Source organism: Terrapene carolina, unplaced genomic scaffold, assembly GCF_002925995.2.
Source record: "Terrapene carolina triunguis isolate 2854851 unplaced genomic scaffold, T_m_triunguis-2.0 Scaffold38, whole genome shotgun sequence".
NCBI classification, from domain to species: domain Eukaryota; kingdom Metazoa; phylum Chordata; order Testudines; family Emydidae; genus Terrapene; species Terrapene triunguis.
In genome coordinates, this window is record NW_020664389.1 from 7,429,685 (window position 1) to 7,444,456 (window position 14,772).

The 14,772-nt window shown below is 47.1% G+C and overlaps 1 protein-coding gene across 1 annotated transcript in view; it reads left to right on the plus strand.

The window, feature by feature from the left end:
• The window catches only part of ROBO2 (roundabout guidance receptor 2), a 632,658-nt gene that overhangs the window by 518,003 nt on the left and 99,883 nt on the right, over positions 1 to 14,772 (plus strand). Inside the window, exon 14 of the mRNA XM_029911756.1 lies at positions 4,531 to 4,652. Within this exon, the coding sequence (XP_029767616.1) occupies positions 4,531 to 4,652 (122 nt within the window). The remainder of the gene's footprint in view (positions 1 to 4,530; positions 4,653 to 14,772) is intronic.

Here is a 14,772-nt window from a genome sequence, read left to right on the forward strand (position 1 = left end):
TCATCCAACCAGCCAAAAGTGTCTCTAGCTGTGAGCCTGCTAAGAAGTACAGAAGTGTAGCCTCCCGCCTGCAGTAGTTGTCAGGTCTCCTTCTAGGATAAGTTCCACTAGGGCAGGGGCTCTCCTCTAGCATTATAGGGACTGTGAAGCTCCTAAGATTTGCAGGAGAATTGCTCCCACCGGCAGATTGTCTTAGCCACATGGCATGGAACAGTCCAATCACATCTAGCCAATAGTTGCACATTATGACATTTTTATTTTCTATTTTTTTCATCATAAAGCCTAGGAAATTCCTTTCAAAAAATATGTTAAGAAAGCATTAAAAATGTACAATTAATCACTTGAAATCAAACAATGACTACGGTAAGGTTGCCCATACAATCTAACTCTGCCCCTTTGTGGCTAAGGGTAATTTTTCATAACACCGCCATACCTAATTTCACAAATAATACAACAGAATATCACACAGTATTCTTCTACAGCAGGGGTGGGCAAACTTTTTGGCCCGAGGGCCACATCAGGGTTGTGCAACTGTATGGAGGGCCGGGTAGGGAAGGTTGTGCCTCCCCAAACAGCCTGCCCCCCGCCCCCTCCCACTTCCTGCCCCCGATTGCCCCCCTCAGAGCTCCCGATCCATCCAATCCCCCCCTACTCCTTGTCCCCTGACCGCCCCCTCTCGGGATGCCCGCCCTCCATCCAATCCCCCTGCTCCCTGTCCCCTGATTGCCCCAACCCCTATCCACACACCCGCCCCCTGACAGCCCCCCCGGGACTCCCACCCCCATCCAACTGCCCTCTGCTCCTCGTCCCCTGACCACCTGTCCCAGGTTGGATACGAGGTGGGATGGATAGGGGATCCCGGGACCCCCCGCCCCTAACTGCCCCCCGGGATCCCACCCCCTATCCAACCCCCCCCACGCTCCCTGTCCCCTGACTGCCCTCCTGACCCCTATCCATATCCCTGCCCCCTGACAGGCCCCCCGGGACTCCCACTCCCAATCCTCCCTGTTCCCCATCCCCTGACTGCCCCCCCAGAACCTCCGCTCCATCCAACCGCCCCCTCTTCCCTGACTGCCCCCCCCGTGCCCCCCACTCCCTACCCCCTTACTTGCAGCAGGAGCTCACAGCCACAACACCCGGCCAGAGCCAGCTGCGCTCCCCACGCTGCCCAGCGGGAGCGGCGGGCCAGAATGCGGCCCGCGCGGCAGCGTGGCTGCAGGGAAAGGGGGGAGAGCGGGGGAGGGACCGGGGACTAGGCTCCCTGGCTGGAAGCTCAGGGGCTTGGCAGGACATTCCCGCGAGCTGGATGTGGCCCACGGTTTGCCCACATCTGTTCTACAGCTTTATATACAAATGAGTAGCATCTTGTAGGTCAGTGCACTACTTTGCGTAGGACAGAAAAATCAATTAAACAAGTTTACATGAAAATCACATACACAAAGACTACTCCAGAATAATTATACCCACATCCTATGGTGTGGTTTGGTTAAAAACGTTATATTGGAATGAGTTTGGAAAAGCTGCCTTACTTATGAGTTGGAAAGCATTTTATTTATTATCGGCTAGGTATTTTTCAGAAAAAAATATTTGAACATGTTTCAGAGAGAAATATTTATTGGCACCGTATTTCACTTCCCTCATCTGTAAAGGCACATATGCTTAGTGCCATGAATCCAGTGACATAGGGTTCAGTGGCAGAGGAACACAATGTAATTTTAGAAAGCGAAAGAACATTTTCTATACCTAACAATGGCATGATTTGAAGGTACAGTATCCTGGGATCTTCCTGGGTCTCGGACTTACTATTTCCTGCCCTGGACATCAGGTGAATGTAATTCTGGGAGAGAAGGACATATTTCTCATTCAGGTTGATTTTGAAAAATGCAGCTATCTGAAGTTGCTAGACATTTAGAATGCAGACCTTGGGAAGATGGATAAATGGGCAGAATGCCGATATGGAAGTTAAAGTTGCATGCAAAATGCAATTAATCACATGGATAACACTAACACATGTAGGTTCTTGTGTTTGGTTTAGTGGTGATATCCCGCTGTAGCTCTAATTAGCAAATTAGCAAATTTTTTTAGCTTATGGACATTTGTCCATATTTAAAAAAAATACACACTGTATATACAATATATTTTTCCAACCAAAGGGGATATAATCATAGCACGCTGTTGATTCTGTACCATTGGTAGATAATATTTTCTAAGATTTAATCATGGGTAGCTATGGGAATTATTTTATACCAAGTATAATAAAAGTGTTTTGTAGTTAGTACAAGTTACCTTTCAATAAACAAGTCTGAGTTGCTCTGTTATAGATTTATCTTAATATCTGTCTGTCTTTTTCTTTTTCACTCACTTTGAATAGGCATATTTTGCTGAGCACACCACTTCTGTACCATTGCTAACGTTTCCATATTTGGATTATATTCCCTTTGGGAGGCCCATAGACTCATCCCACACATTTGAAAGTCAATAGAAAGCCTCTGTAGATAGTGTCTCTTTGGTGAATCAAAACCCATAATATTGCTCGAAATATGAAGCTGAAATCTGGACTATGAAAACTAGATTTTTATCTAAATCCTGAGAACTGAAGTATCTGAGACATGCTTTGAATGTTTTTCTTTCTTAAGAGCAGTATTATCTCTACTTTACAATAATGTTTTTCCTGTTAAGAGAACAAAGGGCCACATATTACTCTCCCATACCCATCAGACAGAAAATATGTCACCTTGTTTGAGTCTTCCCTTTGTGAGGTGAGGAGTTTGCGGCAGCATATATGGGGAAGTAAGTGTGGTCAGTGAAACCAATGGCTCCAGTGGATCATCTGTGAAATCTGAGCAGAACTCATGTATGCTCATCCGCAGGCCTCTGGGCCCTCTTTCTCCTCTAGGAGAATTACTTTTGTGAAGTAATTGAATCTGAGCACCCTGCCTGTGCCCCCAACTCCCTGCCCTTCAGGGAGGAAAGCAGACACCAAGGGAGTTAGTAATGGTTTCCAGTAGCAGTAAGTCCTACATGGATTTCCACTGGGAATTCTGTGGTGTGCAGACGGACGTGTGCCATGTTCAGTGGCTCCTTTCTGACTCTTAACCCAGAATAACACCTCAAGCTCCCCAGAGTACTAGTGCACCTCTTGGGAGGGATCCTCAATTCTTTCCAAGGGCAAGTTTGGGAAGAATGTGGTAAAGGTGCACTACTCCTTCCATAGACCTACGGAGGTTTCTATGCTGACTTGCTCCCCTCCATGCTATGTTGTGGAGAGGAACATGAGGCCCAATCTTTGAATATATGGAATTTTGAAAACATTGGGACAGAGAAGTGTTTCTCACAGTGCTGCATACTAGAGAGCCAATTCACCACGCACTAGATCCACGCACAGAAAGTCACTTCTCTGAGCAGAAGGGTGATTCAGTCACCTCTTCAGCACTGACCTAGCAGATCCTTCTCCAGGTGGTCATGGGATGCAGATGGGTAATCTCAGAGTAAATGTGAACAGGATGGGGAATGAGTGGGTAGACCAGAGGCAAGACTAGAGGGATTCACATTTTGAGGCCACACACAGAAAAGACAATATAATTTCAGATTGCATAACTTTTTCCACATAGCGCCACGGAAATCCTTGAGGACCACTATTGCCAGGGAGCGGAGCCACATTGGTGTGGTGGGATGGAGCCTCCACACAGAGTACCCTGGCCTTACACAGAGCCACTGGAACCTACCTGGTTTCAGGTGGGGAAATCCATGTTTTCCTTCCCCACCCTCCTGCTGAAGGCATGAGTTGGACTAATCTCTGCAAGATAATCCTTGTGGAGGTTTTCTCCCATTTTTTTTATGTGAGAAGGGGCAATTTGACCTCACAACTTTATCCCATTTTCAGAGATGGACAGCTGGAAAATATATACATTTGCTATAGTGGAATAGGCTTAAATAACAGGAAATTGCTATTTTTAGTATGGTTCCCTGGCTTCTCTCACTTTCTAACTCTAATGGTGTCAAACTGAAAAGGAAAGGAAATTGTAATACATATTGAAAAGGAGGGAAAATTTGAAGAAGCATAATGAGTATAACATACAGTTTAAAAACAAGCTAATGTACATATTCATCTTCTGCAATACCATTTGCTTAGATTATATGAACTAGTTATGCTCTAGATTTGCAGGCACACTGGCACATCAAGACTATTATCATCTGAATATTTCAAAGCATGTGAATATGGCATCTCACCAATCACTCACTAGGTGCTAGGGAAAAAAATGTTTTCAATGACTATTTGGGCTAGATAGGAACATTTTCTAATTGCCTAAGTAATAGAACATGTGGTGTTTGTTTATGGCAGTGAATGTTTACTTGGTGCTTTTCAGAGTTCATAGGTTAATCTTATCTGCTGCATTGTTTTTGAAAGTGATACAAACTGAGACTATTTTAACCCAGTATATTAAATTTGTCAGTCCTCTTAATGAATTAATGATACAAGTGAGGCTCCTTATTAAAATAATCATTTTGTGTCTGTGGTTGGCCTGGCAGATATCAGCCCACCAGCACAAGGAGTGGATCACAGGCAAGTCCAGAAAGAGCTAGGAGACGTCATTGTACGGCTACATAATCCTGTTGTGCTGACACCCACTACAGTTCAAGTCACCTGGACAGTAAGACTTTTCTAATTGCTACCTTTCATTGACAGCTTTAATCTTGTTTACTTGTCCCTGCAATTCTTTCTCAGCCCTGAAAAACTCTAGTCTGACCTGAGTACAAGTGGCCAGATAAGCTAACATTGTACAGACAATGAACAATGTGCTAAAGGAATGGATTCTTTCTTTCTTTCTCGCTTTCATTGTGTCTATCTGTCTTTGTTAAAGTCAATCAGGTTCAGAAGCTTCACATGTAGCACAAAGCATGTTAACTGACTGACAAAGAAGATCTTTTTAGCAGAATGTGTCTCAACCCATAATGCAAAAATGTGACTGATCCTTACACTATTCTTCAGTGTGTAAACTGAGTGTAATAAGCAAAATGAAGTATCAGAATTAAGGATAAATTGATATTTTCATAATCTCTCTCTACTGCAATCCATGGGGACCTCCCGCCACAATATCCCATTGCCTGGTGACCTTTACTTGCAATAATGATCTTCCTACAAGGCACTTGTGGACAGATGTGCGTGCAGATAATGCATGGTCTAAGTATGTAATGGTATTTCATTCTATAGCACAAGCTCTAACTTCACCTGATGGATTATGGAAGACCTGAATCTCTTTGACATTACCTACAACGTCTCTGTTTAAGAGGTCAAACTATAGGGTTAGAGCTCCCGAGGACTAAGTTTATAGTATGTAGCTTTCAAAATGCTACATTTCTTTTCCTGGCACTTCAGGGAAGGGATTTGTAACCATAGAAGCAGAGATTTTCTAGGGCACTACACACCACAAATGAGTGCTTCGTTCTTCAGGCAGTTACCCTGTGGAGGGGAATACCAGAGAGGGGAGAGTGGACTAAGCACCACAGCAGTGCACAGGGCTTGAATGATTATTTTATATATGCTACTGCAGGGATCCAGGCAATGGGCACAGTATTTTTTGTTTACACGTGTGGTCTCACTACAGCCACCAGCTAATGAGTCATGTAGACTATAAAAGAGAAGAGGGGACTGAAGATGAGAAGTGTGTATATGTATGTGTGTGTTGGGGGGAGAGGGTGCGTGGTGAATTTTGCAGCACTGATGTAAGGCTTGTTGCCTTTTCACTACAGAGCTTGGCTTGGTGGGGACTCAGACCTAGGTCCTACCAAATTCGCAGCCATGAAAAATGCATCACGGACCATGAAATATTGTCTCCCCCTGTGAAATCTGGTCTTTTGAGTGCTTTTTACCCTGTACTATACAGATTTCACAGAGGAGACCAGCGTTTCTCAAACTGGGGGTCCTGATTCAAAAAGGGGTTGCAGGCAGGGGGGGTCGGAGGTGTGTGTGTGTGGCAAGGCTATTTTAGGAAGGTCGCGGTATTGCCACCATTGCTTCTGCCCTGCCTTCAGAACTGGGTTGCTGGAGGGTGGTGGCTGTTGTCCGGCTGCCCAGTTCTGAAGGCAGCGTCAACACCAGCAGCAGCGCAGAAGTAAGGGTAACAATACTGTAACCCCCTCTACAATACCCTTACGACACCCCCACTCACCCCCCACAAATCCTTTTTGGATCAGGACCCCCACAATTATAACACTGAAATTTTGGATTTAAATAGCTGAAATCATGAAATTTACAATTTTTCAAATCCTGTGACCATGAAATTGACCAAAATGGACCGTGAATTTGGGAATTCTCTCCTGCCCTCTCTCTCTTCAGCCAGTCCTGCTTACATGTGGCGATGGTTGGTCTCCAACTCAGAGCAGCAGCTCTTCTTAAATACAGTCTCTGTCTCCTTTTGCCACATGCTCAGCTGAAAAGCTCCAGCCCCTCCCTCAGTAAGGCACCGGTGCAGAAAACCCTTTTTTCCCTGGGGGTAGGTCAGTAGTTAAGAATCATTCAAAGTTGATAGCCCCAGTTTGTAGTCCCCATGGCTTCTCTGTGACAGTCCTTCAGTGAAGCGTCAAGAGCCTTCCCTGGGCAGGATAGCTATCAGGAATGCATTTAAATAGGCTAGCCTTGGGCAAGGTTAGATGTGTTCATCAAATAATACAAAATGGAGGTCCTAGTAAAATAGGGCTTCAGAATACAAAATGGAGTGCACAGTTTGATCCAGACACACTCATTCTTTCCACCAGGAAGAGATTAAATAATGTGAACAAACTTTCACATTGGTGCCTACCCTGTTTTTCATAAGGAAAATATAAATTGTTATGGTTTATAATATCAGCTTTTTTTGCTAGATCCCTTGATGTGAAAAGCAATGACCCTACACCATCTAACAAGCACACAATGCCCACCGGTGATACATTAGAATTGCCCTAAGGAAGGAAGAGATGGGGAGGGAGGGGGAAGTTAGCGCTGCTAATTAGAAAGTTTCTAGCAATCAGGACAAAACCATTTAATTAACCACAGTCTCTGGGATAGCAACCACACTATCCAGAGAGTAAAGCCAACTTATGTAGCATAAATATCCAGCATAGCTAGCATCCAAAAGGAGACAGATGCCAGAAGAATGATGTGACTCTTTCCCTTCTGGAAATTCCTGTTTGGAATTCAAAAGCTTTGCTAGATGACAGACCACCTAGATGCCTTTCTACCATTCTGATGGCTGGCAATCTGGCATCAGTCACTCCCCTTCTTTGGGTTCTGTTGTTACAGATTTTTAAAATGATTCTGAAATTGTCTCCTCTGTTCCAAATCAGGACTTGAAATTCCAGAAATATTTTCCAGAAATAATAATTCTGTGATTTGCAAACTTTATATATACACCTCTACCCCAATATAACGTGACCCGATATAACACAAATTCAGATATAACGTGGTAAGGGATAGCTCAGTGGTTTGAGCATTGGCCTGCTAAACCCAGGGTTGTGAGTTCACTCTTTGAGGGGGCCACTTAGGGATCTGGGGCAAAATCAGTACTTGGTCCTGCTAGTGAAGGCAGGGGCCTGGACTCGATGACCTTTTGGGGTCCCTTCCAGTTCAAGGAGATAGGATATCTCCATTATTTAAATTTTTTTTTAAATGTAAATTTTAAAGCAGCGCTCCGGGGGGGGGGGCGCTGCGCACTCCGGTGGATCAAAGCAAGTTCGATATAATGTGGTTTCACCTATAACGCGGTAAGATTTTTTGGCTCCCGAGGACAGAGTTATATCGGGGTAGAGGTGTATGTATTGACTATAATATTGCATCCAAATATCTATGTCAAAAGAAGTCTGAAATTGCAAAATTAAGCCCTCAAAAGTTAGGTAATGGCAGTATTAAGGTTACCATTACAACTTACTTTTCCCCCGATACAGTCTTTAATTACATGGTCACATAGGGTATGTCTACACTACGAAATTAGGTCGAATTAATAGAAGCCGGTTTTATAGAAATCGGTTGTATACAGCCGATTGTGTGTGTCCCCACATAAAATGCTCTAAGTGCTCTAGTCGGCGGACCGCGTCCACAGTACCGAGGCTAGCGTCGACTTCCGGAGCATTGCACTATGGGTAGCTATCCCACAGTTCCCGCAGTCTCCGCCGCCCATTGGAATTCTGGGTTGAGATCCCAATGCCTGAATGATGCAAAACAGTGTCGGGGGGGGCGGTTCTGGGTACATGTCGTCAGTCCCCTCCCCCTCCGTCACAGCAACGGCGGACAATAGATTCGCGCCTTTTTACCTGGGTTACCTGTGCAGACAATATACCACGGCAAACATGGAGCCCGCTCAGCTCAGCTCACCGTCACCATATGTCATCTGGGTGCCGGCAGACATGGGACTGCATTGCTACACAGCAGCAGCAGCTAACTGCCTTTTGGCGGTAGACGGTGCAGCATGACTGGTAGCCTTCATCGGCGATCTGGGTGCTGGCAGCTGTGGGGCTGGCAGCCGTAGGGCTGCACTGCACCAGCCCTTGCCTTTTGCCTTTTGGCAGTAGATGGTTTATTACGACTGGTATCCGTCGTTGTCATACAACAATGGCTGTCAATCATGGGCACCTGGGCAGACATGCTCAGTCCTATTGAACTGTCTTGACAATGATGGCTATCAGTCGTAGTATGCCATTTTCTGCCAAGCGCCCTGTTGGATCATCGCACATTAGCAGAGTCTTCCCTGAGCAGCAGATCGTGCAATAGGCCTGAAGGCTACTGCCAAGCGCCCAGTATTTGCTGCCAAGCACCCAGAAGATGCCGAGGGCTATCAGTCATGCTGCACTGTCATCTTAAGATGTAAAAAATAGATTTGTTCTGTATTCATTTGCTTCCCCCCTCCCTCCGTCAAATCAATGGCCTGCTAAACCCAGGCTTTTGAGTTCAATCTTTGGGGGGGGCCATTCTGTGTGACAGTTGTTTGTGTTTCTCCCTGATGCACAGCCACCTTTCTTGATTTTAATTCCCTGTACCTGTACGCCATGTCGTCACTCGCCCCTCCCTCTCTCCCTCCCTCCCTCCTTCCCCTGGTCCGTCAGATACTAGTTTCGCGCCTTTTTTCAGACCAGACGCCATAGCTAGCACTGGGATCATGGAGCCCGCTCAGATCACCGCGGCAATTATGAGCACTATGAACACCACGCGCATTGTCCTGGAGTATATGCAGAGCCAGGACATGCCAAAGCAAAACTGGGAGCAGCCGAGGAGGCGATTGCAGCGCGGCCACGAGAGTGATGAGGAAATGGACATGGACATAGACCTCTCACAAGGCACAGGCCCCAGCAATGTGGAAATCATGGTGTTCCTGGGGCAGGTTGATGCCGTGGAATGCCGATTCTGGGCCCAGGAAACAAGCACAGACTGGTGGGACCGCATCGTGCTGCAGGTGTGGGACGATTCCCAGTGGCTGCGAAACTTTCGCATGCATAAGGGCACTTTCATGGAACTTTGTGACTTGCTTTCCCCTGCCCTGAAGCGCCAGAATACCAAGATGAGAGCAGCCCTCACAGTTGAGAAGCAAGTGGCGATAGCCCTGTGGAAGCTTGCAACGCCAGACAGCTACCGGTCAGTCGGGAATCAATTTGGAGTGGGCAAATCTACTGTGGGGGCTGCTGTGATCCAAGTTGCCAGGGCAATGAGAGACCTGGTAATATCAAGGGTAGTGACTCTGGGAAACGTGCAGGACATAGTGGATGGCTTTGCTGCAATGGGATTCCCAAACTGTGGTGGGGCCATAGACGGAACCCATATCCCTATCTTGGCACCGGAGCACCAAGCCACCGAGTACATAAACCGCAAGGGGTACTTTTCAATGCTGCTGCAAGCCCTGGTGGATCACAAGGGACGTTTCACCAACATCAACATGGGCTGGCCAGGAAGGGTACATGATGCTCGCGTCTTCAGGCAGTCTGCTCTGTTTCGAAAGCTGGAGGAAGGGACTTTCTTCCTGGACCAGAAAATAACCTTTGGGGATGTTGAAATGCCTATCGTGATCCTTGGGGACCCAGCCTACCCCTTAATGCCATGGCTCATGAAGCCGTACACAGGCAGCCTGGACAGGAGTCAGGACCTGTTCAACTACAGGCTGAGCAAGTGCCGAATGGTGGTGGAATGTGCATTTGGGCGTTTAAAAGCGCGCTGGTGCAGCTTACTGACTCGCTCAGACCTTAGCGAAAAGAATATCCCCATTGTTATTGCTGCTTGCTGTGCACTCCACAATATCTGTGAGAGTAAGGGGGAGACATTTATGGTGGGGTGGGAGGTTGAGGCAAATCGCCTGGCCGCTGATTACGCGCAGCCAGACACCAGGGCGGTTAGAGGAGCACAGCATGGCGCGGTGTGCATCAGAGAAGCTTTGAAAACGAGTTTTGTGACTGCCCAGGCTACGGTGTGAAACTTCTGTTTGTTTCTCCTTGATGAACCCTCCGCCCCTCCCCCCCCCCGTTAACTCTACTTCCCTGTAAACCAACCACCCCACCCTCCCCTACCCTCCCCCCTGCGAGCACCACTTGCAGAGGCAATAAAGTCATTGTTACTTCACGTTCATGCATTCTTTATTAATTCATCACACAACTAGGGGGATAATTGCAAAGGTAGCCCGGGATGGGTGAGGGAGGAGGGAAGGAAAAGGACACACTGCAGTTTAAAACTTTAACTCTTATTGAAGGCCAGCCTTCTGATGCTAGGGCAATCATCTGGGGTGGAGTGACTGGGTGGCCTGAGGCCCCCCCACCGTGTTCTTGGGCGTCTGGGTGAGGAGGCTATGGAACTTGGGGAGGAGGGCTGTTGGTTACACAGGGGCTGTAGCGGCGGTCTCTGCTCCTGCTGCCTATCCTGCAGCTCAACCATACGCTGGAGCATCAACTCTTGCCTTCTGTCTGCAAGCTGACGCCACCTATCATCTTCAGCCCGCAACTTGCTCTGTTCATCCCGCGATTCAGCACGCCACCTCTCCTCTCGTTCATATTGGGCTTTTCTATAATCAGTCATTAACTGCCTCCACGCATTCTGCTGTGCTCTGTCAGCGTGGGAGGCAGTCTGTAGTTCTGTAAACATGTCATCATGTGTCCTTCGCTTTCTCTTCCTAATCTTCACTAGCCTCTGTGAAGGAGAAACATTTGCAGCTGGTGGAGGAGAAGGGAGAGGTGGTTAAAAAAGACACATTTTAGAGAACAATGGGTACACTCTTTCACGTTAAATTTTGCTGTTCACATTACACAGCACATGTGCTTTTGTTACGAGGTCGCATTTTTCCTCTTATATTGAGGGCCTGCCGGTTTGGTGTGAGAGATCACTCACGCAGTGCCAGGCCACAGATTTCAGCTTGCAGGCAGCCATGGTAAGACACAGTCTTTTGGCTTTTTTAACCTTCTTAACATGTGGGAATGGTTTCAAACAGTAGTGCTCTCATTTCCCATACCAAGCACCCGTTGGGTTGGCCATTTAAAATGGGTTTGCAATGTAAAAGGAGGGGCTGCGGTTTCAGGGTTAACATGCAGCACAAACCCAACTAATTCCCCTCCCCCACACCCAATTCTCTGGGATGATCAATTCACCCCTCCCCCCACCGCGTGGCTAACAGCGGGGAATATTTCTGTTCAGCAGAGCAGGAACAGGCACCTCTGAATGTCCCCTTAATAAAATTGCCCCATTTCAACCAGGTGAACGTGAATGATATCACTCTCCTGAGGATAACAAAGAGCGATCAGGAATGGATGTTGTCTGCATGCCAGCAAACACCGGGACCATACGCTGCCATGCTTTGTTATGCAATGATTCCAGACTACGTGCTACTGGCCTGGTGTGGTAAAGTGTCCTACCATGGCGGACGGGATAAGGCAGCCCTCCCCAGAAACCTTTTGCAAAGGCTTTGGGAGTACATGAAGGAGAGCTTTCTGGAGATGTCCCTGGAGGATTTCCGCTCCATCCCCATACACGTTAACAGACTTTTCCAGTAGCTGTACTGGCAGTGATTGCCAGGGCAAATTAATCATTAATCATTAAACACGCTTGCTTTTAAACCATGTGTAATATTTACAAAGGTACACTCACCAGAGGTCCCCTGTGTGCCCTCAGGGTCTTCGGTGAGTTCGGGGGTTGCTGGTTCCAGGTCCAGGGTGACAAACATATCCTGGCTGTTGGGGAAACCGGTTTCTCCGCTTCCTTGCGGCTGTGAGCTATCTCCATCCTCCTCTTCCGAACCCTCTTCCCTGTGTGTTTCTCCAGTGAGGGAGTCATAGCACACGGTTGGAGTAGTGGTGGCTGCACCCCCTAGAATGGCATGCAGCTCCGCGTAGAAGTGGCATGTTTGCGGCTCAGCCCCGGACCTTCCGTTTGCTTCTCTGGCTTTGTGGTAGGCTTGCCTTAGCTCCTTAATTTTCACGCGGCACTGCTGTGCGTCCCTGTTATGGCCTCTTTCCTTCATGGCCTTGGAGACCTTTTCTAATATTTTGCCATTTCGTTTACTGCTTCGGAGTTCGGCCAGCACTGATTCATCTCCCCATATGGCGAGCAGATCCCGTACCTCCCGTTCTGTCCATGCTGGAGCTCTTTTGCGATCCTGGGACTCCATCACGGTTACCTGTGCTGATGAGCTCTGCATGGTCACCTGTGCTCTCCACGCTGAGCAAACAGGAAATGAAATTCAAACATTCGCGGGGCTTTTCCTGTCTACCTGGCCAGTGCATCTGAGTTCAGAGTGCTGTCCAGAGCGGTCACAATGAAGCACTGTGGGATAGCTCCCGGAGGCCAATAACGTCGAATTCTGTCCACACTACCCTAATTCCGACCCCCTAAGGCCGATTTTATCGCTAATCCCCTCGTCGGAGGTGGAGTAAAGAAACCGGTTTAAAAGGCCCTTTAAGTCGAAAGAAAGGGCTTCGTCGTGTGAACGTGTCCAGGCTTAATTCGATTTAACGTGGCTAAAGTCGACCTAAACTCGTAGTGTAGACCAGGCCATAGTATTTTTTCCACAGGACCCCTGCCTCATTCAGTGAATGGGTAGTTGTTCAATATTTCTTTTTATCTTCTTTATTCAAAGAATGCCCGCAGGCTTTATTTAATGCACACCATCCAAACCCTGTACCGAATACAAAATTATTAATTTCCTCCTGGGTGCTGCTATAGTGCTCTCACCATAGTATCTGAGTGCTTCACAAACATGAATTAATTTATTTTCACAACATGCCTGTGAGATTAGATGGTATTGTTATCTCCATTATATACTTGGGGAACTGAGACACAAAAGATATCAATACAAGAATTATCAAGTGTCCACTAATTTTGGGTGCTGAACTTGAAACACCTGGTACCTCATTTTTCAGAGTATATATCATCTTTATACATTCAAAGTACAGCTCCAGTTGACTTCAATGTTAGTTGTGAAGGCTCAGCACGTCTACAAATCTGGCCCCATGTGTGGTTGTTTGGGCACCCAGAAATTGAGGAACATTCTGGTAGTGGCCAACTGTGAAAATTCTGGTAAGGTACCTCTCCAACATCACAAAGGAGCTCTGTGGCAGAGGCACGGATATAATCCAGCCCCCCAGGGCAGCATTCAGCTTTCTTTAACGATGGGTAGGTCTTCACTACAGGAGGGGGTGTCGATTTAAGATACGCAAATTCAGCTATGCGAATAGCGTAGCTGAATTTGACGTATCGCAGCCGACTTACCCCGCTGTAAGGAGGGCAGCAAAATCGACCTCCGCGGCTTCCCGTCGACGGCGCTTACTCCCACATCCGCTGGTGGAGTAAGAGCGTCGATTCGGGGATCGATTGTCGCGTCCCGACGAGACGCGATAATTCGATCCCCGAGAGGTCGATTTCTACCCGCCGATTCAGGCGGGTAGTGTAGACCTAGCCCATGAGACCCTTCTTTATCTTCCTGCAATCCCTTGCCTCGTTCATTACACACCTTCCACCTTCTACGTCAGATAAAGCAGGGGTCCTATAGACAACAGTTTCCTTCACTACAAAACCCTGAATCATCCTCAGAGCAGGTCCATCCTGTGCACTGAATGAGGCAGATGTCATGTGAAAAAAATCGTATGTGATCAAGTAATTAAAGACTGTACCATAATGCATACACATAAGGGGCCCAAATTAAGCTTGCACAGGAGACAACCTTATTTCTGGCTTCTCCTGACTATGGAGTGCTTGATTTTGGATGTAATCTATTAATTAGTTTTAAAACAAATGCAAACAAAATCTATCATATGGATCTCAATTTAGGGCATCACTAGGGCATCACCTTTACCTCCACAGCACAGAAATCTACCATTTGAGCTAGGGGAATTACTAGTAGCATTAGAAAAGTCTCTTGTCCTATGTAGGTACCAGACTCTAGAGAGGAATGAGACACAAACTTGGTCAGTGTATTTCAAAGCTATTTGCTGACAGAAGAGGAATGCGGAGATTCAGGACTCCTGGGTTCAATTCCAGAGTCTGGAGGGGAGTGTGTTCTAACGACTATAGACCCTTCTGCCCTGTGCCTCCAGCCTATCTCTGTTCCTCTCTGCTTCCTCACCCTAGCTCCCTCTGCTCTGCCCTCCACTCTCTGCGCCTATCTAGCAATCCCCAACCGTTCACTTCTGCTCCCCACTCCCTCTCCAATCAACCCTCTGATACCACCTCCTTCCACCCTTCCTCTTTACAACTATCTAGCCTCTCTTCCCTGCCCCCAGCTTCTGCCCTCTTTCTCCTCTGCATCTATCGCACGCTCCATGCCCTGATGACTG